We start from the raw sequence: 22,947 nt of genomic DNA on the forward strand, positions 1-22,947 counted from the left end.
TCTACTGATGTTAATCCAGCTCCCTCACACTGTCACTCAGTAACCTCTTCCAGTACCCTGTGTTACTGACTGTATCTCCACTGATGTTAATCCAGCTCCCTCACACTGTCACTCAGTAACCTCTGCCAGTACCCTGTGTTACTGACTGTATCTCTACTGATGTTAATCCAGCTCCCTCACACTGTCACTCAGTAACCCTTCTCCCCCAGCACCCTGTGTTACTCACTGTATCTCTACTGATGTTAATCCAGCTCCCTCACACTGTCACTCAGTAACCCTTCTCCCCCAGCACCCTGTGTTACTCACTGTATCTCTACTGATGTTAATCCAGCTCCCTCACACTGTCACTCAGTAACCTCTGCCAGTACCCTGTGTTACTCACTGTATCTCTACTGATGTTAATCCAGCTCCCTCACACTAATCAGCGTCAATGTAACCCTGTTGACTCATTCACTGTTACCCCAGTAACAGATAATGTAGATACCAAAAATGTCATGGTCTGTTATGGGCTTGTTTCTGACGCATGTTCCTTTGCCTGTGTCACGCAGGAGAGTTGCGGCATGTCTGTGTGTAACGGCAAGATCTATATCCTGGGCGGCAGAAAGGAAACGGGCGAGGCCACTGACACCATCACATGCTACGACCCAGCCACGGGAATCATCACAGCAATGGCTGCCATGCCCAGGCCCATCTCCTACCATGGCTGTGTGACAATCCACAGATACAATGAGAAATACAGGCCCTGAGCCCGGGATCTCCAGCACCCACCCACAGCTGAGTGGCAAAGAGACACAACCACGCTATTACTTCCTGTGGAGGGACAGCGTCGACCTCTGCAGGTTCTATATTCGACAATCGTTTTACTGTAGCATACTCTTCAAAACATCGAGCCTTATTTTTTAAATTTTTTTATTACAATGATAGAGTTATAGATCAACAATCTCTTCCTTGTGTACGTTGAGTTCCCAGTGAGAAGCATACCAAAGCTGCGGCATTACAGGCAATGTTATGCCATTTACACATGTTCCCGCATCCCTCAGATAACCATGGCTGGGTACTGGACTGCAAGTGCGCGTTTAGTGCCACAACGTGATATCTTAGGATTCAATACCATCTGTCCTCCAGAAGGTAATTGTTTTTTTTGAAAAATATACAATCAAACCATATCCCTTTCTGACATAGCTAGAGGTTATGCAACAAAATCTGGGAGCGGGAAATCCAAGTGGAAAGCTTCTGTTTGATTCGGTCGGAGGGGCCTTGGAATCATAGAGGCCGAAGCCCTGTGCAAGCTCAGGACTGAGGCCTTCACATCAGAGCGCCTGTGTCACTTTGATGCCAATCAGTGGCCGCTATGTGGCCTCACTCCAATAAAGTGGAGCTGTGCAGTTATCTTCTTGTAGAAGGGCCCGGGGTAATGTAATCCTTTTTCACCATTTAGACTTTATTGAGGGTTATGAGCAGCAAACACTTTAACCGCTGTCAATAAAAGTCATGATATAGACTGCATGAGACCTCAGTGCTGGTTGCCTTGAGTTACTTAGAGCAGCAGGGCCAGAGGGCCCTGCTTACTGAGGTGATCCCACATGTTGAAGTCAGAATGCACTCCTCCCAGTTCGTGTCTCTCGCGTTTTTTCATGTCCTCGAGTACACTCTTAACAGTCTTTCCTTCGCTGAAAATGAGTTGACCGATTTCTGACACATCTCTCTGACCGCAGCACCAAACGGACCGGGGATTGCTGCAGCTGCATTCTGGGAAAGCACCACCCTCTTCGTCAAGGGTGTCAGTGGGTGGGCTTGTCATCCATGCGTGTACGAGGGCATGCTGGCTGTCACTGAGAGCCGCTCGTAGTATTCTCCACAGCCCGTGGCTTCTGAGTTTCATTGGTGCCAATACGATTTGTGCAGGCAGATTGGGAACCCGTACTGTTCAGTCGATCACACCCATATACCCAATGAGTTCACTTTCCAGCCAAAGACCATTAGAAAGGATCTAGAGTGATCGGATTAGTCAGCTCACGGTGTAATGAGCGCTGACGCGGTGTAGAGATATAAAACAGGCTGCTGGTTCGCTATCACCCATTTTACACTATTGTGCAAAGTCAGTTTCTACCACAAGGACTTTCCAGCACTTCAACTTAGTGGAAGACACAATCTAAGGGTAATTTTGCAATAATATTTAAATGTTCGTAAGTTTGAGAGGAGTTTAAAGGATTAGGCTGTATGGTGACTAGTTAGCTTCACGGCATTCTGTGATCTAATGTATGGTATCTCCCATCAAAGCTACATCATTTCAATTTACTCCAAATAGCTTGATTATCGGATTCGATTCCTGACCCTGAAGAAAATTTAAATTGCAATAATATTTAATAAAACCCTGCGTCACCAGGAATTTTAGAATTAACTGTCTGCATCTCAGATTTGTAAAACCAGAACGTTACAGGTTCAAAGGGTTTGAAAGTTGGATGAAATAGGTGGCGTCTAAAGTGATCGGGGCAGGATGGGTGAGAGCAGGAATAAACATTGGAAATCCTGGTTTGTGCACAGATCCATTTTTTTAAATATATCTTTAATTTTAAGCTATTGCTTCTGTTAAGTAAGAAAATTGGGAAGCAAAGATGCGCCAGAGGTTTATGAACCGGGAAAAAGTCAACAAATCTTGGATAATCCGGTTGGACTATCCTCCCAATCAACACAGACAGCTGGTGTAGCTTGTGCACGCTCACCGCGACTGGGAAGCATTCAAAATGTCCGCCGCCGATCGAAAATGTGTACGGCGCAAAGCTTTACCCGCAGCAGAAAACTCGCCCAGTTAGTGCCTGTGTTTATCTGAGTGGATTACTTTGTGCCTGCATCCAGCAGGAAGTGTGCAACCTGGTCTTCACTCCGTGACCCATTACCTTTCTGCCCCTTTCCCCAGCCCTCCAGTTCCTTCAAGGAATCGCCCAGAATGCACTTTGTTGGGTCAGTTGATGACTTCAATTTTTCTTGCTCTTCACCTGAATTATTTGATGCATTTAAATGTAATGGTTTAATTTTTTTTCATGTTAAGTCCTAGGACTGATGCATTTAAATGTAATGGTTTAATTTTTTTTCATGTTAAGTCCTAGGACTGTTCTGTTGTAAATAATATGTCTCGCTGCCTACTCCTATGTTTCACTGTATCGATAAGCACTGCTGGCTGAGCGAACGGGGGCTGGAGAGCCGACACAGCCCACAGCTCTTTGAGGAGATACTATTGACGGGGTGGATTCCGAGAGCTGACCTCAGCATTAACATTGCATTGGTGTGTAAAGGAGTGAAGCCAGGAGTAGGTCACAAAATGTTATTCTCGAGAGACAGCAGCCATAATGAGCAGCCAGTCTTGTGTCACTTGTCTCTCTGTTCACCAACGCAAAACTGTCATGGGAGGAAACAATTCCGAATTAGGAATAAAATTCCCTTCCAGCCAATCAGTGAAGTGGATCCCTCACTGCAGATAAACAGCCAATCAGTGGAGGACACACAGGGCCAGATAGGACAAGAATATGGAGCTGAAAACACTAGGCGTTAGAGGCAGAGAAAGAAATGTTGTGATTTTATTCACATGCCAGGGATCTGCTTTGTTTCTGAGCTCAACCAAAGATAGATAGTAGCTCATCCTAGGCCCATAGATTTAGGAAGGGGCTTTCACGGCTGCTCAGGATTGCCATGCATCCAAAAAGGCATTGATTTCTCCTGCTCTTTGAAGTCCCCTTGCAGAGCAGGCTCGATGGGCCAAATGGCCTACTCCTGCGCCTATTTCTTATAGACAGACAGGTATTGAGGTGAGTGAGAAAGAGAGAAATTCAGAAAAAGGGGAGATGGACAGAAGGAAAATGGAGAAGAAAAGGGTGACATTAATGGCACTTAGTCATCACTCCAGCCCTTGTGAGGGACACAGCAAGCTGCTTTTAAATCATGTTTATATTCCTGGCATAACCCGATGGCTCAGATATACGACTCACAACTGAGAATCTTACAGCGAGGAGACTCCCAACGTTCCTCACATCTGCCAACGATGGAGGCCGGGTGCAAAGGTCAAGGTGAAAGCGAGAACTCTGCTACAGTCAGACTCTCCACGGAGCGGTGCAACAGAAAAGTATGACTGAGAGCTCGTTGTAACTTCTTCGGCAGGAGGTGAGATGTGGCAGAAGGTTTTACACATGGACCTCAGACTAGGCCGGAGCCTGACTAATGACTGCATTTGGTGAAGACCGTTGGGACCCTGAACTGAAAGTAGATCTGCCACAGCTAACAGGGGAACCGGCCCTTGTGTGAGCAGCCATATCCGTCAGCAGCTCAGCATTACATGAAATTATTAAGTATTTATATGTTTTTTTTTGTTGTTATAAGCTGTGCCTTTATTAACAAATCTATTTATTCTTTAAGTCCATTCTTCAGCACTGTCTTGCCGAGTGAATGTTGCCATCTTTCTGAGGTCTGCTGTGTATCAGCCATACAGGAGGTGGGGACCCGCTGTCAGCGAGAAAACTGTACATTGCTGAGTGCATTCTGTCTGACTGATGCGTGATCCACAAGGAGAATCAGCCATCGCAATAATCATGTTTCCTCCCATGACAGTTTTACTGTCGGTGATGCATAGCGTGGTTGTAGCTGACATATCCATCGACAGCCCTACATTATTTGAAAACACAAAGTTAAAATAGTGTGTATTGCCGCCACAGCAAACATTACCTGCTTTTAAAGCTGTAACCCCAATCAAAGAGGTTCAGGAAGATTAAAGCTCCTGTTTATATGGTTTTATTATAAAACCTGGACCCCGTCACTTAGGTTCCAGCCTGTAATTCATTCCCGGGTGTCCATTATTCTATATATAAACTTCCTTGGTTAGATTCCAGCCTGTAACCCCCCCCCCGCCCCCCCCCCCCCCGATTATTGGTGATTCTCTGCGGGAGCACACAGATCTTCACAGTGAGTGTAGTCGTTCGGTGGGGACCTAACCTGCTTCATGGACAGGAAGCAGCCGTTTTGAGTTTGTATGTCAGGAGCGGTGAGTGAATGATTTTCAGTCTGAATGGGACATTTTTAATGCTGCAAGTAGCTGGCATAGCTTTTTTGTAATGAAATAATTGTAAAGTGGTTGTGTTATTTTTGTAATATTTGGGTTGTCCTGGAGACAGAAAAATGCTTTACTTTTGTAATTATGCCTACGTTGTACAGTGCGAGCTGGATATAAACAAACTGTATTTGAATCCAGGGTGGTGTAACGTTTTTTAAACTTGATCAGAACTATGAAATGGATAGAAAACTTGATTTAAATAATAATATACCACAACATAGAATTCTTGCAGTGTGCTCTGGATGTCTGAGAGCTTTGGTGGGTTGAATTATCTAGCTGGCCCATCAGCTGTTTAGTTCCTAAGCTCTGGAATTCCTTCCCTAAACCTCTCCACCTCTCTCTCTCCTTTAATACACTACGTAAAACCTATCTCTTTGATCAACTTTTGGTCCTTGTCCTAATGTCTCCTCCTTTGGCTTGGTGTCAATTTTTTGTTTGATTACGCTCCGATAAAGTGCTTTGGGACATTTTACTATAGGTGCTATATAAATGCAAGTTGTTGTTGTCTTTGATCATCAGTGACAGCAGGTCTTGAGGCATTTTTAACAGTCCAACACTGGGGCAGTGTGATCTGTGCAAGTTCCTGTATGGAATGCAGTGATGATGGTGGAGGTCATCACATTTGATCTGCAGTTCAAAATATTACTTTAAAACCAAATCTGTAGTTCAAAATTTTGAGGGGTTATGATAGAGTAAATAATGAGAAAGCATTTCCACTAGAAGGCGGGTCAGTAACCAGAGAACTCAGATTTAAGATGATTGGCAAAAGAACCCAGGGGGGAGATGAGATGAAGTTTTTTAATGCAGCAAGCTGTTACGATCTGGAATGCATTGCCTGAAAGGGTAGTGGAAGCAGATTCAATAACTTTCAAAAGGGAATTAGATATATACTTGAAAAGGAAAAAACTGTCAGGGCTACAGGGAAAGGGCAGGGGAGCTGGACGAATTGGAAAGCTCTTTCAAAGGGCCCGATGGCCTAAATGGCCCCCTATGCTGTATGATTCCGTGAGTTGTAGTGAGTGAAAACCAAGAGTTTCCTGGTAGTCGAGTCAACCCTGAGAAGCTCTTGAATGCATTCAGGCAGAACCCTCCTCCAAGCCCTGGCCAACTTGACCAGGCTATCCTAGAATCATAGAATGGTTACAGCATGGAAGGAGGCCCTTCGGCCCGTCGAGCCTGTGCCGGCTCTCTGCAAGGGCACTTCAGCTAGTCCCATAGTGCAAGAGACCCATTTGGGGAGAGGAAAGAAAGCAAGTTAGAAAGAGAAAGCGGATAAAGAATTGTAATATTCAACTAGTTGACACACAAATTCTCAGATTTGTACTCCTTTCCATCAATGTTGTCTAGTCTTTCTCTTGCCCTGAAACGGTTGCCACAAGCTGGATTTTTCAACCCACTTAAAATGTATTTATTGGGGTTTATTTTCTTTCTTGAGTTGGTTGTTGTGGGAGAGTTTTTCTGAACCCAGAGGATGGTCTGTTGATTGTTGTGGGAGAGTCCTTCTCTGTGTTGGTTGGAGGGCTGCACCGGATGCTTCACCCGTTCACCAAACGGCAGCTCTGCACCAAGCGTTGAGAGATGACAGTACCCGCTGTGATTGGCAGCACATCCCTGCGTGTAATAACACTGCTTGTTACATGTAAATGACGTTTTATTGTGTGCATGTGATGTAGGTTAGTGACTTTTAATAAAAATCCTGTTCACAGAGCTGTTTGTTGCACTTCCTACACTTGTGTGAGTATGAGTACTGTATCACACAATGTGTACATTTCTCTCTCTCTTTTGTCCCTTCCCCTCCTTTTCTGCAGCTGTTGACTCAGACCGGGGTTTGGTTCCACAGGGGCCCTTCAGCAGCTCAGCCATGGAATGTGTAGAGGGAACTTTACACAGTACCTACTCTGTACTGTACCTGTCCTGGGAGTGTTTGATGGAGCAGTAATAGAGGGAGATTTACTCTGTATCTAACCCGTGCTGTTCCTGCCCTGCGAGTGTTTGATGGGACAGTGTAGAGGGAGCTTTACTCGATATTTAACCCATGGTGTACCTGCCTGGGAGTGTTTCATGGGGCAGTGTAGAGGGAGCTTTACTTTGCATCTATGCCTTGGGACTTTTTTCTACATTAATCATGCTATATAAATGCAAATTGACTAAAATGCAGACTAACCAGGACATGGAGCAGGGATCAGGTTATTGAGCTGTCACGTAAACTGGGACAGTGTGTAAAGAGGAAAATACTGAGGAAGAGAGAAAGGGAGTGGGGTGAAGCTGACAAGTAACAAGTGTCACAATGAAGTGAAGGGCCAGGTCAACCTCTACTTAATGGTTGCCATCGCAGATAAGCTGCTGTGTGGTGATCAAGTTTGTGAAGCAATCCTCCGTGTGAAGAATTCTGAAGCTTGTGCAACACGGTGCATTTGCCTGGTGTCTGCCTTGAGACTTCCTCCTATGAACTCGGTAGGATATTTGCCAATCCGAACAATTAATGCACAGGCTGCATGTGGAGTTAGGAAAACATGAGGAAATATGGAAGTCCTTGTGAGCTCACTACTCACCCACCCAAACACCCCCACAGCTGGACTGAATGTACAGACTGCGGAATGTAAGAAACCCCAGGGCCTTACTACCCTCCTCAACTCCGACAGTTACCTGGCAGATGCAGTGAGACCTTCGCCCACCCTGACTAGGAATGACCACAATCCTATCTTCAAGCAATCCCACTCGGTCCTGTAGAAGTGTGCAACAACTTCAATCAATGCATCCACAAGTCTCCTGTAATCTACAAAGTTCATATATTCAATATCAAACTGTGACCGAAGAAAGCATGTAACCTTACTAAACAACACGGTCCATTTATACCATATTAAAATACTTTTGAGTTGATGATGCCGTCCAGTCCATTGAAATCAATAGGTAACACTTTTACGGTAATACTTGCTATTTTTATTTACTCCAAAGGTGGCGCTGTAACCTCTAAGCTTGTTACAAGCACAGTTAAAAGACAAACGTAAGAACATAAGAATTAGGAGCAGAAGTAGGCCACTTGGTAGCATGGTGGTTATGTTACTGGACTAGTAATCCAGAGGTCTGGATTAATAATCCAGAGACATGAGTTCAAATCCCACCACAGCAGCTGGGGAATTTAGCTTCAGTTAAATAAATCTAGAATAAAAAGCTAGTATCAATAATGGTGACCAGGAAACTGCTGGATTGTTGTAAAAACCCATCTGGTTCACTAATGTCATGTCGGGAAAGAAATTTGCCATCCTTAGCCTATATGTGACACACAATGTGGTTACTCTTAACTGCCCTCTGAAATCACCACCTTCTCAAGGGTAATTAGTGATGGCCAATAAATGCCAGCGACACCCACATCCCAGGAACAAATGAATAATATACGGCCCCTCGATCCTGCTCCGCCATTCAGTAAGATCATGGCTTCAACCTCAACTCCACTTTCCCGCCCAACACCCATATCCCTTGATTCCCCCTCGGATGCAACAATCTATCTATCTCAGCCTCAAATATACTCAGCGACTCAGCATGCACAGCCTTTTGGGGTAGAGAATTCCAAAGATTCACAACCCTTTGAATAAATAAATTCCTCTTCATCTCAGTCTTGAATGGCCGACCCCTTATCCTGAGACTATGACCCCTAGTTCTCGACACTCCAGCCAGAGGCAACAACCTCTCGGTCAATTCCTCTCAGAACCTTAGAGGTTCAATTTGATTTGCGCCTAAAACGGGTGGTAAGCAGCAGAGTGACTGCTCCCCGTGCCGGAGGCCGGAGCAACATTCAGCATCGCACCTTATTTGAATGGAAGTGGTGAGTTCTGAGTGCCAAACAGGTGTCTCGATCCACTGGCCAGAGGAAATGGGGCTCACCTGTGGGGACAAGCCTGGGTCACAGCATGGACTGATGAAGATTGTGCTGAGCTTTGACTCCCTCATAAATGGACCCCCGAAAGGCACCTCCAGTGGTGCGGGCACCCACCAGAAATATTTAAATAAGGACGCGATTGCTGCCAACAAGCCGGAAGTGGTTGCACACGCGCAGTTCCAGTGTTTTTTATTTGTTTGTTGTCGCTAGACTTCCCACAGTGAGGAATAAAGAAGCGGATTTCGAGAATTCTGTTTGAACCATTAATCTTAAATACAAATTCGAACTGTGAGTTTATTTTTAAAAGCTATTGTTTGTCCTTCGAGACAGCGGTTCCAAAAATGGAAACATCACCAGTAACATCAATCCAATCTAGTAACATTTACCCAACCTAGTAACATGAATGAAACTTTATTGGTAATATGCTTCAGTACTTGTCAGATCCTCCTTCTGTTGTGGTGAAGGTTATTTTTTAAATTTCGGACCTGACAGTTGTACATAGAATGGTTCTGAGCATGCTTCCGGTTCGTTAGCAGGAGTCACTCCGTTTTCGGTTCAGGTAAGGTGACCTCCCCCTGACTCCTCGTTCTCTGGCAGGGTTAGAAGCAGTCGTTCCTGACAGGCACATCCCAGCATTTACACAGGGATGTTGGCCCCAAGAAATGTCAAGCCTTGCAACTCTAACATAGGTTGTTGTCATGGTGCCCATATTGAGAGCCCCACCTCATTCTTTCTCCTTACTGCTCCGCCCTCTTCTCCATTCTCTACTCCCATCTCTCCCTCAAAATCTTCCTCATCTATTAACAACATACCGCCCCACCCCCGTGCCTACAGGCAGCTTTCTCAAGGACCTTGAACTCACAATCCTCTGTCCCCACCGATTGCTTCACCCCAGCACCTACACTTACAGCCACTGTCTCAAGCTCACCATTACACATGGTCTTGACACCCCTAGGTGTTGTGTAAGGAGAGAGGATTAATTAGCAATCCTGTTGTGCGAGGCCCCTTGGGGGAAGAGTGACCGTAATATGGTAGAATTCTTCATTAAGATGGAGAGTGACACAGTCAATTCAGAGACTATAGTCCTGAACTTAAAGAAAGGTAACTTCGACGGTATGAGACGTGAATTGGCTAGGATAGACTGGCAAATGATACTTAAAGAGTTGACCGTGGATAGGCAATGGCAGACATTTAAAGATCACATGGATGAACTTCAACAGTTGTACATCCCTGACTGGCGTCGAAATAAAATGGGGAAGGTGGCTCAACCCTGGCTTACAAGGGAAATTAGGGATAGAGCTAAATCCAAGGAAGAGGCATATAAAGTGGCCAAAAAAAGCAGTAAACCTGAGGACTGGGAGAAATTTAGAATTCAGCAGAGGAGGACAAAGAGTTTAATTAGGAGGGGGAAAATAGATTGAGAGTAAGCTTGCAGGGAACATAAAAACTGACTGCAAAAGCATCTACAGATACTTGAAGAGGAAATGATTAGTGAAGACAAATGTGGGTCCCTTACAGTCAGAATCAGGGGAATTTATAATGGGAAACAAAGAAATGGCAGACCAATTGAACAAATACTTTGGTTCTGTCTTCACTAAGGAAGACACAAATAGTCTTCTGGAAATACTAGGGGACCGAGGGTCTAGTGAGAAGAGGAACTAAAGGAAATCCTTATTATTCAGCAGATTGTGTTTGGAAAATTGATGGGATTGAAGGCCGATAAATCCCCAGAACCTGATAGTCTGCATCCCAGAGTACTTAAGGAAGTGGCCCTAGAAATAGTGGTCATTTTCCAACATTCTGTAGACTCTGGATCAGTTTCTATGGACTGGAGGATAGCTAATGTAACCCCACTTTTTAAAAAAGGATGGAGAGAGGAAATAGGGAATTATAGACTGGTCAGCCTGACATCAGTGGTGGGGAAAATGTTGGAATCAATTATTCAAGATGTAATAGCAGCGCATTTGGAAAGCAGTGACAGGATCGGTCCAAGTCAGCATGGATTTATGAAAGGGAAATTATGTTTGACAAATCTTCTAGAATTTTTTGAGGGATGTAACTAATAGAGTGGACAAGGGGGAGCCAGTGGATGCGGTGTATTTAGACTTTCAAAAGGTTTTTGACAAGGTCCCACACAAGAGATTAGTGTGCAAAATTAAAGCACATGGTATTGGGGGTAATGTACTGACATGGATAGAGAACTGGTTGGCAGACAGGAAGCAAAGAGTAGGAATAAGAATGTCAGGCAGTGACTAATGGGGTACCGCAAGGTTCAGTGCTGGGACCCCAGCTATTTACAATATACATTAATGATTTAGACGAAGGAATTGAATGTAATATCTCCAAGTTTGCAGATGACACTAAGTTGGGTGGCAGTGTGAGCAGTGAGGAGGATGCTAAGAGGCTGCAGGGTGACTTGGACAGGTTAGGTGAGTGGGCAAATACATGGCAGATGCGGTATAATGTAGATAAATGTGAGGTTATCCATTTTGGTGGTAAAAACAGGAAGGCAGATTATTATCTGAATGGTGACAGATTAGTAAAAGGGGAGGTGCAACGAGATCTGGGTGTCATGATACATCAGTCATTGAAAGTTGGCATACAGGTACAGCAGGCGGAGAAGAAGGCAAATGGCACGTTGACCTTCATAGCAAGAGGATTTGAGTATAGGAGCAGAGATGTCTTACTACAGTTGTACAGGGCCTTGGTGAGGCCACACCTTGAATATTGTGTGTAGTTTTGGTCTCCTAATCTGAGGAAGGACATTCTTGCTATTGAGGGAGTGCAGCGAAGATTCATCAGACTGGTTCCCGGGATTGCAGGACTGACATATGAAGAAAGAGTGGATCGACTAGGCTTATATTCAATGGAATTTAGAAGAATGAGAAGGGATCTCATAGAAACATATAAAATTCTGACGGGATTGGACAGGTTAGATGCAGGAAGAATGTTCCCGATGTTGGGGAAGTCCAGAACCAGGGGTCACAGTCTAAGGATAAGGGGTAAGCCATTTAGGACCGAGATGAGGAGAAACTTCTTTACTCAGAGAGTTGTGAGCATGTGGAATTCTCTGCCACAGAAAGTTTTGAGGCCAGTTCATTAGATATATTCAAAAGGGAGTTAGGTGTGGCCCTTACGGCTAAAGGGATCAAAGGGTATGGAGGTAAAACAGGAATAGGGTACTGAAGCTGCATGATCAGCCATGATCATATTGAATGGCGGTGAAGGCTCGAAGGGCCGAATGGCCTACTCCTGCAACTATTTTTTATGTTTCTATATTTCTACGGTCCCTATCTCCGCACTTCCCTATGCCCATCTCCCATCCCTCTAGTGTCACTATTCAGTGCTAGAATCTTAACACCTTCCTCTCTGGTTTTAAATACTCCTTGAAGCCCTCCTCCTTGACTGTGCGTACAGTACCAGTCTTTACTCTTTCCTTCCTATTCCCTAATGTTTGATGTCCACCACATCCCTTTCATCTTTAATGTAAAGCATATCGGGACATATTCCTGAATGTGAGGAATGTTGTATAATCCAAGTTGCTGTTGTTCATGCGCTCCTCTGAAAAGGAGCTGTATAACTATCTGTTTAACAATGGGTTCAGAAGTTGTAGAGACAGGCACAGGTTGAGGTCCATGGAACACAATGTCTCCTGAGTTGCTGGACGATAGTTTGAGTGGAGGGGTCCTGTGCAGGATACTGAATACTGGAGACATCAAGATGAAGGAATAGTCTGGAGTTTGATCGATTACCAGAGCAGGGATTGTTCATACAGAAGATGAAATGGGTGGGGTAGAGTTCACAATAATCTGTTTGAGTTTGCTCCCCAATAATCTGCTCAAGATTGCCATGAACTCTAGAACCAGAGGATGCAGGCCCAAGCTCAGAGGAGGGAAGATGCACAGACAGATTATTTTGAACTATTTCACGCAGAGAGTGGTGAATGTGCGCAATAGACTTCAAGGGAGATAGATAATGTGGACAAATTTAAGGAAGAATTGGATAGATATTTGAGGGAGTAGGCAACTGAGGATATTAAGCCCCAATTTCCACTCCCCGACATGTGACACAAACGGCACGTTAAAATAAAGGCAGCATGCAGTCACCTGGTCCATCCCATTTTCACAAGTGTGTTTTTGCGAGCCTCTGAGCCTCTGATCCTACGCAGATAAGGGCTTCATTTAAATGTAAACATCGCAGTGCGATGATATAATTCTGTCATGTATTCAACTGTCATTGTAACCCATGTAAAACTGACCTAAGTTGTACACTGTGAGAACACTGACCACTAGGTGGTGAACTTGTGGGAGACACTCCTAACCTGGACCTTCAGGAATAAAAGGGGAAGCTCCAGTCACCTTCATCACTTCAGTGCTGGCTAATAAAGGTTACTGGTCACAGAGTGATCTTCTCTCAAGTATGGGCCTCGTGTGCATTTCTACTGTATAGTAAGGACATATTAAATTCCGACCGACTCGATTTTAACCAAGTGCTGTGTGGGTTGAGCTCGGGTGCCGATCACGCTTGGGGAAGCTGTCAGCAAACGGATCTAGGGCCAGGTATGTATATTTACATTTTTTCAAAGGTTTCCTTGTGAGCCAGGAGGAGCAAGAGCACTCCTCTGTGCTCCTCTGGGCCCCACAAGGAATCGTTGGGCCTCCACTTCCCGTAAGCGCCTTGGACCTCATAATTGGGAGGCAAACACACCTTCCTGTGGGTCGCTGGCTGTGGCTTCATCAGGCAGTCGTCCGACTCCTGCCTGACAGCCTGACAGCTTGACGCCCTGTGCGGGCGGGAGTCGGGCCTTGTGTATTTAAATGTGGCATGGGAGTGAAAATCATCCTGGACTCACATTGGCGAGCCAGATCGAGCTTGATGCTTGCTTCAACCACCCTGCGCGAGTTAATATCGGGGCTTTTGCTAATGCGACCAGTCAAACGCACTTAAGAGTCTTTTCTGGTCCTGTACTGTTCCATGTTCCTAAGATAGGTGGACAGTTCATCATCTATGGAAGGAACAGCGTTTTTGTGCGTCAAATGGCCATTTCTTGCTCTAGGCCCTCTTGTATTCTTCAATACAGGCATCTTTATAGACAGCCCAATAGTACCAGTGTATTAGACCCTCACTGACAGTGCCCTTGTATTAGACTCTCAGTGACAGTATCCTTGTATAAGACTCTCACTGACCGTACCCTTGTATTAGACTCTCACTGACAGTACCCTTGAATTAGACTCTCAGTGACAGTATCCTTGTATTAAACTCTCAGTGACAGTACCCTTGTATTAGACTCTCAGTGACAGTATCCTTGTATAAGACTCAGTGACAGTACCCTTATATTAGACTCTCACTGACCGTACCCTTGTATTAGACTCTCAGTGACAGTACCAGTGTATTAGACTCTCACTGACAGTACCCTTGAATTAGACTCTCAGTGACAGTACCCGTGTATTAGACTCTCAGAGACAGCACCAGTGTATAAGACTCTCAGTGACAGTACACTTATATTAGACTCTCAGTGACAGTACCCTTGTATTAAACTCTCAGTGACAGTACCATTGTATTAGACTCTCACTGACAGTACCCTTGCATGAGACTCTCACTGACAGTACCCTTCTATTAGACTCTTGGTGACAGTACCATTGTATCAGACTGTCATTGACAGTACCAGTGTATGAGACTCTCACTGACAGTACCAGTGTATCAGACTCTCACTGACAGGACCCTTGTATTAGACTCTCACTGACAGTACCATTGTATTAGACTCTCACTGACAGTACCATTGTATTAGACTCTCACTGACAGTACCATTGTATTAGACTCTCACTGACAGTACCATTGTATTAGACTCTCACTGACAGTACCAGTGTATTAGACTCTCACTGACAGTACCAGTGTATTTGACTCTCCGTGACAGTACCAGTGTATTCGACTCTCACAGACAATACCAATGTATTAGACTCTCAGTGAAAGTACCCTTGTAATCGACTCTCACTGACAGTACCATGGTATAAGACTCTCACTGACAGTACCAGTGTATTAGATTTTCACTGACAATGCCTTATATTAGACTCTCACTGACAGTACCCTTGTATTAGACTCTCAGTGACAGTACCAGTGTATTAGATTTTCACTGACAATGCCTTATATTAGACTCTCACTGACAGTACCCTTGTATTAGACTCTCAGTGACAGTACCCTTATATTAGACTCTCAGTGACAGTACCAGTGTATTAGACTCTCAGTGACAGTATCCTTGTATTAGACTCTCACTGACACTATCAGTGTATTGGACTTTCACTGACAATGCCCTTGTATTAGACTCTCACTGACAGTACCAGTCTATTAGACTCTCCGTGACAGCACCAGTGTATTAGACTCTCACTGACAGAACCAGTGTATTAGACTCTCACTGACAGTACCAGTGTATTAGAACCTCTGTGACAGTACCATTGTATTAGACTCTGTGACAGTACCAGTGTATTAGACTCTCACTGACAGTACCAGTGTATTAGACTCTCACTGACAGTACCATTGTATTAGACTCTCACTGACAGTACCATTGTATTAGACTCTCACTGACAGTACCAGTGTATTAGACTCTCACTGACAGTACCAGTGTATTAGAACCTCCGTGACAGTACCAGTGTATTAGACTCTCACTGACAGTACCATTGTATTAGACTCTCACTGACAGTACCATTGTATTAGACTCTCACTGACAGTACCAGTGTATTAGACTCTCACTGACAGTACCCTTGCATTAGACTCTCACTGACAGTACCAGTGTATTAGAATCTCACTGACAGTACCATTGTATTAGACTCTCACTGACAGTACCAGTGTATTAGACTCTCACTAACAGTACCAGTATATTAGAACCTCCGTGATAGCACCAGTGTATTAGACTCTCACTGACAGTACCATTGTATTAGACTCTCACTGACAGTACCAGTGTATTAGACTCTCACTGACAGTACCATTGTATTAGACTCTCACTGACAGTACCATTGTATTACACTCTCACTGACAGTACCATTGTATTACACTCTCACTGACAGTACCATTGTATTAGACTCTCACTGACAGTACCATTGTATTACACTCTCAGTGACGGTACCATTGTATTAGACTCTCACTGACAGTACCATTGTATTAGACTCTCAGTGACAGTACCATTGTATTAGACTCTCACTGACAGTACCAGTGTATTAGACTCTCACTGACAGTACCATTGTATTACACTCTCAGTGACAGTACCATTGTATTAGACTCTCACTGACAGTACCAGTGTATTAGACTCTCAGTGACAGTACCCTTGTATTAGACTCTCAGTGACAGTACCATTGTATTCGACTCTCATTGACAGTACCAGTGTATTAGACTCTCAGTGACAGTACCCTTGTAATAGACTCTCACTGACAGTACCAGTGTATTTGACTCTCACTGACAGTACCCTTGTAATAGACTCTCACTGACAGTACCAGTGTATGAGACTCTCACTGACAGTACTCTTATATTAGACTCTCACTGACAGTCCCCTTATATTAGACTCTCACTGACAGTACCAGTGTATGAGACTCTCACTGACAGTACTCTTATATTAGACTCTCACTGACAGTCCCCTTATATTAGACTCTCACTGAAAGTACCAGTGTATTAGACTCTCACTGACAGTACTCTTATATTAGACTCTCACTGACAGTCCCCTTATATTAGACTCTCACTGACAGTACCCTTGTATTCGACTCTCAGTCACAGTACCATTGTATTCGACTCTTAGTGACAGTACCAGTGTATTAGACTCTCACTGACAGTACCATTGTATTAGACTCTCACTGACAGTACTCTTATATCAGACTGTCACTGACAGTACCAGTGTATTAGACTCTCACTGACAGTATCCTTATATCAGACTCTCACTGACAGTACCCTTGTATTAGACTATCAGTGAGGGTATAATACAATGGTACTGTCAGTGACAGTCTGGTACAAGGGTACTGTCACTGACAGTACCATTGTATTATGCTCTCACTGACAATACCAATGTATTAGACTCTCACTGACAGTACCCTTGTATTAGACTCTCACTGACAGTGCCCTTGTATTCGACTCTCACTGACAGTATCCTTGTATTGGATTCTCACTGACAGTTCCATTTTATTAGACTCTCACTGACGGTACCAGTGTATTAGACTCTCACTGACAGTACCCTTGTATTAGACTCTCACTGACAGTGCCCTTGTATTCGACTCTCACTGACAGTGCCCTTGTATTGGATTCTCACTGACAGTTCCATTTTATTAGACTCTCACTGACGGTACCAGTGTATTAGACTCTCACTGACAGAACCCTTGTATTAGACTCTCACTGACAGTATCAGTGTGTTCGACTCTCACTGACAGTAGCATTGTATTCGACTCTCAGTGACAGTGCCCTTTCACCTTTGGCGTGGGCGCAAAACTGGCGGTATCAGATCAGCCACCCGTCAATGCCATCGATTGACTTCAATGGAAAATCAGGCAGAGTGTATAACCGGAGGCCGATCCAGCAATGCCTGTTTTACATATCCGCCAAAGCCTGTTTTGCTCTCTGGCCGGTCTCCCACCTTACACCTTCCATTCAAAACTCTGCTGCCCGTATCCTAACTCACACTAAGTCCTGTTCACCCATTAATCCTGTGCTCGCTGACGTACATTGGCTCCTGGACAGCAATGCATTGATTTTAAAATGTTTTCAAATCCTTCCGGTCTCACCTCCTGCTATCTCTGTAACCTGCTCCAGCCCTAAAACCGTTCAAAATTTCTGCGCTCCTCTAATTCGCTTGTGCATTCCCGATTTTAATCACTCCATCATTGGTGGTCGTGCCTTCAGCTGCCTCGAACCCAAACTCTGGAATTCCCTCCCTAAACCTCTCTACCTCTCCTCCTCTAAGATACTCCATAAAACCTACTTCTTTCACCAAGATTTTGGTCAGCTGTCTTAATATCTCCGACGACGAATTTGCCGCCGAGAGCTCGCAGAAAACAAGCACAGGCAGCGGAAGGAGCATGCGGCAAACCAGGCTCCCCACCCACCCTTCCCTTTAACCACTGTCTGTCCCACCTGTGACAGAGACTAATTCCTGCATTGGACTGTTCAGTCACCTGAGAACTCAATTTCAGAGTGGAAGCAAGTCTTCCTCGATTTTGAGGGACTGCCTGTGATGATTAATATCTCCTTATGTGGCTCGGTGTCAAATTTTGTTTGATTACGCATCTGTGAAGCTCCTTGGGATGTTTTACTATGTTAAAGGTGCTGTATAAATACAAGTCATTGTTATTGTTGTAAGTTTTTTCGATTGTATTAGAGGCCTCTCACTGATAGGTCTATTGAATTCGAGCCTCTCACTGATAGGTCTATTGTATTAGAGGTCTCTCACTGATAGGCCTATTGTATTAGAGGCCTCTCATTGATAGGTCTATTGAATTAGAGCCTCTCACTGATAGGTCTATTGTATTAGAGCCTCTCATAGACAGGGTAATTGTATTAGAAGTATCCCAGGGCAGGGCTATTCTACTAGAGACCTCTGTAGATAACGAGTAAGGCTATTGTTATTACTGTACTTCTGCACAAAGGAATGCATGGGCCTTTATTCCAGGCCTCTCTGAAAATTGATGAGTACTGTAAAGTCCTGTCCCCTCAGTACAGATTCACATGAGGCATGTAGTGAAGTCAAGGTCACTCTGGACCTGCACCTTTTATTTCACAGCTCTGGAATGCTGCACTTGCCTGAGACCTTTGCTTATATACCTGTCTCTTGCAAGTGCACCCCCGGTGGTAAGGTATGCTGGTGGTTACAGGTCATATCTTATTACAGTCATGAAAAGCATGTTGGGATACAGTTATATATAATAATGTAAGATACATGACAAGTACAGTAAATAAAAGAGATCTCATTATGCAACACTAAAAAGAATAAACAGATTTCAAGGTAGTACAATAATGCTATCTATTATTATCCACCCCACGCTGCCCACAGGCCTGAGTGACTCAGCTGTGATTAACTGAAGGTATGAAAGTAGACAGGGAGGAAATTCAGCCTCAGCTAGTTAGTGGTTTCTCTCCATCAAAAAAGCTGGATTACACATGATGTAATTTAAAAACAAAAATAATTGTGTTTTGTGTGTCAAGAGTCACACTGGATAAATGAGTTGCGCTGTATATTACCTGCCAATTCGTACAGGAAGAATTAGCGAGGGATCAGGGAGACTGAGAAAGGACCCGGGAATTAGTATAGGAAAACGTACAAAGGGATTGGGAATTAACAAATGGAAACTGAGAAAGGGATCAGGAATTAGCACAGGGAGACTGAGAGAGGGATCAGGAATTAGCACATGGAGACTGAGAGAAGGATCAGGAATTAGCACATGGAGACTGACAGGGATTTTAAGTAAAGAAACTGGTATCCATCAATAGATCAGGATTATGCAGTGTATTCAAACTATCAGCAGTGCATGATCTACCTATGTAAAGTTCAAATGGAGAATCTACACTTTTTAAATCAAGACAACAGAAGTAAGTATTCAGCAGAATGTGACTTAAGGTCAGAACATGTCAAGTCAGGGGACAAGGGGCACAATGGATAGTTCGCTGGCTACAAAACAGAAAACAGAGAGTCGGGGTGAAGGGTAACTATTCAGACTGGCAAACGGTGGAAGTGTTCCACAGGGATCGGTGCTGGGACCACAGTTGTTAACAATTACATAAACGATTTGGACTCGGGAATCGGAAGTGCAATTTCAAATTTTGCAAACGATATCAAATTAAGGGGTATAGTTAATACTTAGCAAGAATGGAACAAAATACAAGAAAAGTAGTAATCTGATAGTAAAGGATCCTCTGGGGAACAATGATCATGATATGATAACATTTTACATTGAGTTTGAGAGTGAAATACTTCAGTCAGAAACGAGAGTCTTAAACTTAAATAAAACCAATTACATAGGTATGAGCAGTGAGTTGTCTAAGGTAGATTAGGAAATTAGATTAAAAGGTATGACAGTAGATTAGCAGTGACAAATGTTTAAAGAAATATTCGAGAATTCTCAGCGAATATACATTCCATTGAGAAATAAAAACTCCACAGGAAGCGTGATCCATCCATGGCTAACTAAAGAAGTTGAGGATAGTGTTAGATTAAAAGTAGAGGCTTATAACGTTGCGAAGAATCGTAGTAAGCCTGAGGATTTGGAGAGCTTTAGAAACCAGCAAAGGATGATGAAAAAATTGATCAACAGGGGGAAAATACAATGAGGGTAAGCTAGCAAGAAATATAAAAACAGATTGTAAGAGCTTCTACAAGTACGTAAAAAAGAGAATACCAACAGGAAGCATTGGTGTCTTGGAGGCTGAGATAGGTGATATAATGGGGAATAAAGAAATGGCAAAGACTTTAAACAAATATTTTATATCTGTCTTCACAGCAGGAGTCACAAAAAGCATACCAAAAATAGTGGGGAGCCAAGGGGTTAATAAGAATGAGGAACGTAAAGTAATTAATATCAGTAGAGAAAAAATACTTGAGAAACTAATGGGACTAAAAGCCAACAAATCCCCTGGACATGGTGGCCTACATCCTAGGGTTCTAAAAGAGATGGCTGTAGAGATAGTGGATGCATTGAAGTTGATCTTCCAAAATTCCCTAGATTCTAGAATGATCGCACTGGATTAGAAGGTAGCAAATGTAATCTCGCTGTTCAAGACAGGAGGGAGAGAGAAAACGGGGAACTAAAGGAAAGCAGGAAAATGCGGGAATCCATTATTAAGGAAGTGGCAACAGGGCACTTAGAAAATCATAATACGATTAGGCAGAGTCAACATAGTTTTAGGAAAGGGAAATTGTGTTTAACCAATTTAAATTCATTAGTGTTTTTTGAGAATGCAACGAGCAGGGTAGATAAATGGGATCCAGTGGATGTAGTATATTTGGATTTCCAAAAGGCATTCAATAAGGTGCCATATAAAAGGTTGTTATGCAAGATAAGGGTTCATGGGGTTAGGAATAATATATTAGCATAGACAGAGGATTGGTTGACGGACAGAAAACTTGGGGGTGGAAACTCGATCACGTCTCTGTTGTGGTGTTAATCCAGGCGGAACGGTAAATTTTGTGGCAACAAATGGAAATTAATCAGCTGGGCCCTGAATTTGGAGTGGAGCACTAAGGAAGGCATTGCATACTTCTTTTAGGGCACTAGGCAGGCTGTGCAAGTGAAAATCCCACGCGCCATAAGCAAGGCATCGGAGTAAAAAAGAATCTGAAAAAACCCACCAAAAACATTCCCAATACAGAACTCGCACCACCACAACATAAATCGCAAAAAAAAAACAATCACACTTAGCTGAGGTTGCCATTACTTATCTCACTGCTGCCACTACAGCTTGGGATGCCAGCTTCTACAGGCGGTCCCAACAGGGCGCCCTACGGAGCGCTACAAGTTGGGCGCAACCCAAATATCGAGCCGGTGTCACAATAAGGGACGTTGCAAACTGGCTCACCACTTCCAGGCGATAATGCTCTGCTCCCCCTCGAAACCGGCACCGAATGTCCCAGCGGGCGCTGGAAGCTGGCGCCTGCCCGGAAGTGCTTACCACCGCCATTGCCACTGCTCCGGGGCGCTAACAGGGGCGGCAGAAGACCGAAAATCCAGCCCTTTTAAAGAGTAGGGATAAACAGGTAATTTTCTGGTTGGCAGGCTCTAACTAGTGGGGTGCCACAAGGATCAGTGCTGGGGCCTCAGCTATTCACAATCTATATCAAGATGAAGGGATCGAGTGCAATGTATCCAAGTTTGCTGCCGATCCAAAGATAGGTGACAAAGTAAGCTGTGAGGAGGATACCTTGAAGGGGCTGGAAAGTCGGTACTGCTGATTTTGAGGCGCTAATCCGGTCGGGGCGGTAAGTATAATGCCAACGAAAAAGTTGCGCTGGCTGCCGGGAAATTAGGTTGAAATGCAGCAAGAGGGAAAAGAAGCGCTAATTCAGGCATTCTACACTTCTCCTTTGGTGGTGGAAGAGTTGCGCATGCTCCGAAGTCCGACATGTACCCTGGGGAAAGCTGATTCCTAACGGCGTGGTCAGATAAGTATGGGCTGCGCAGTTTCAACTATTCACTCTTAGCAGAGCGGGAAAATAGAGGAGCAGGAAGGTCACCAGCGTGCACACCCCTTCTCAGCCATGGCCATTGATGCCTATATAGAGGTGATTGAGAGGAGGTGGAGAGTGCTGCAGCCTCCAGGTGGAAGGAGGCCCATTCCTAAAGTGTTCCGAAGGCTATGGAGTGAGGCGGCCCAGCACGTTTCTGCCAGGAACACGGAGGTCAGAACGGTGACACAATGTCACAAGAAATTCAACAACCTCACTAGGATCGTCAGGGTGAGTACCCTTTCTCTTAACGTTGCAGTGCCATAATGTGAACCTCACTGTCTCACACAATGTCAAGTCTGTGCAGTACCTGCTCCTTCACCATCAAAGCTCTGGCTCGGTTCACCAGCCATGCTCTGCCCAGCCAAGTATCACTTACTGTCTTGTTCCCTACTCAGCCTCACCCCTCCTCACACTACCGTTTCACTCTTAACATGCGTTCATAATACTTTAGCCTCATCACTAGTCTTGGATGGTTGTTACTTAATCCCACCGTTCACACATCCACTCTGCACAGCCACACAGATTTAAATGGACACCTGCACAGTTGCCAGTACTAGCAGCTATTCAACGATGGAAGGCGCATGTGGCACACGATGAGCTGCACACTCACTCACACCTTGTGTTTATTATTGCAGTCTAAACTGACTCACAACAGGAGAGAGCAGCAGTGCACTGGAGGAGGGAGCCTCACTAGGGTCATCTGTTTCGACTGTTCGGGACTTTTCTTGATAAACAACATCCATTTTGAAAATCTTTTCAAATTGCAGTGAAACTTTCTCGTAATTT

General features: G+C 44.2%; 1 protein-coding gene across 1 annotated transcript in view; it reads left to right on the plus strand.

Moving 5' to 3' along the window:
• Nucleotides 1-6,805, plus strand: part of klhl24a (kelch-like family member 24a) — a 28,844-nt gene extending 22,039 nt beyond the window's left edge. Inside the window, exon 7 of the mRNA XM_070883320.1 lies at nt 549-6,805. Coding sequence (XP_070739421.1) covers nt 549-746 — 198 coding nt within the window. The 3' untranslated portion in view covers nt 747-6,805. The remainder of the gene's footprint in view (nt 1-548) is intronic.
• Nucleotides 6,806-22,947: the final 16,142 nt, after the last annotated feature.

The sequence above is a fragment of the Pristiophorus japonicus genome, chromosome 6 (assembly GCF_044704955.1).
Source record: "Pristiophorus japonicus isolate sPriJap1 chromosome 6, sPriJap1.hap1, whole genome shotgun sequence".
Lineage (NCBI taxonomy): Eukaryota > Metazoa > Chordata > Chondrichthyes > Pristiophoridae > Pristiophorus > Pristiophorus japonicus.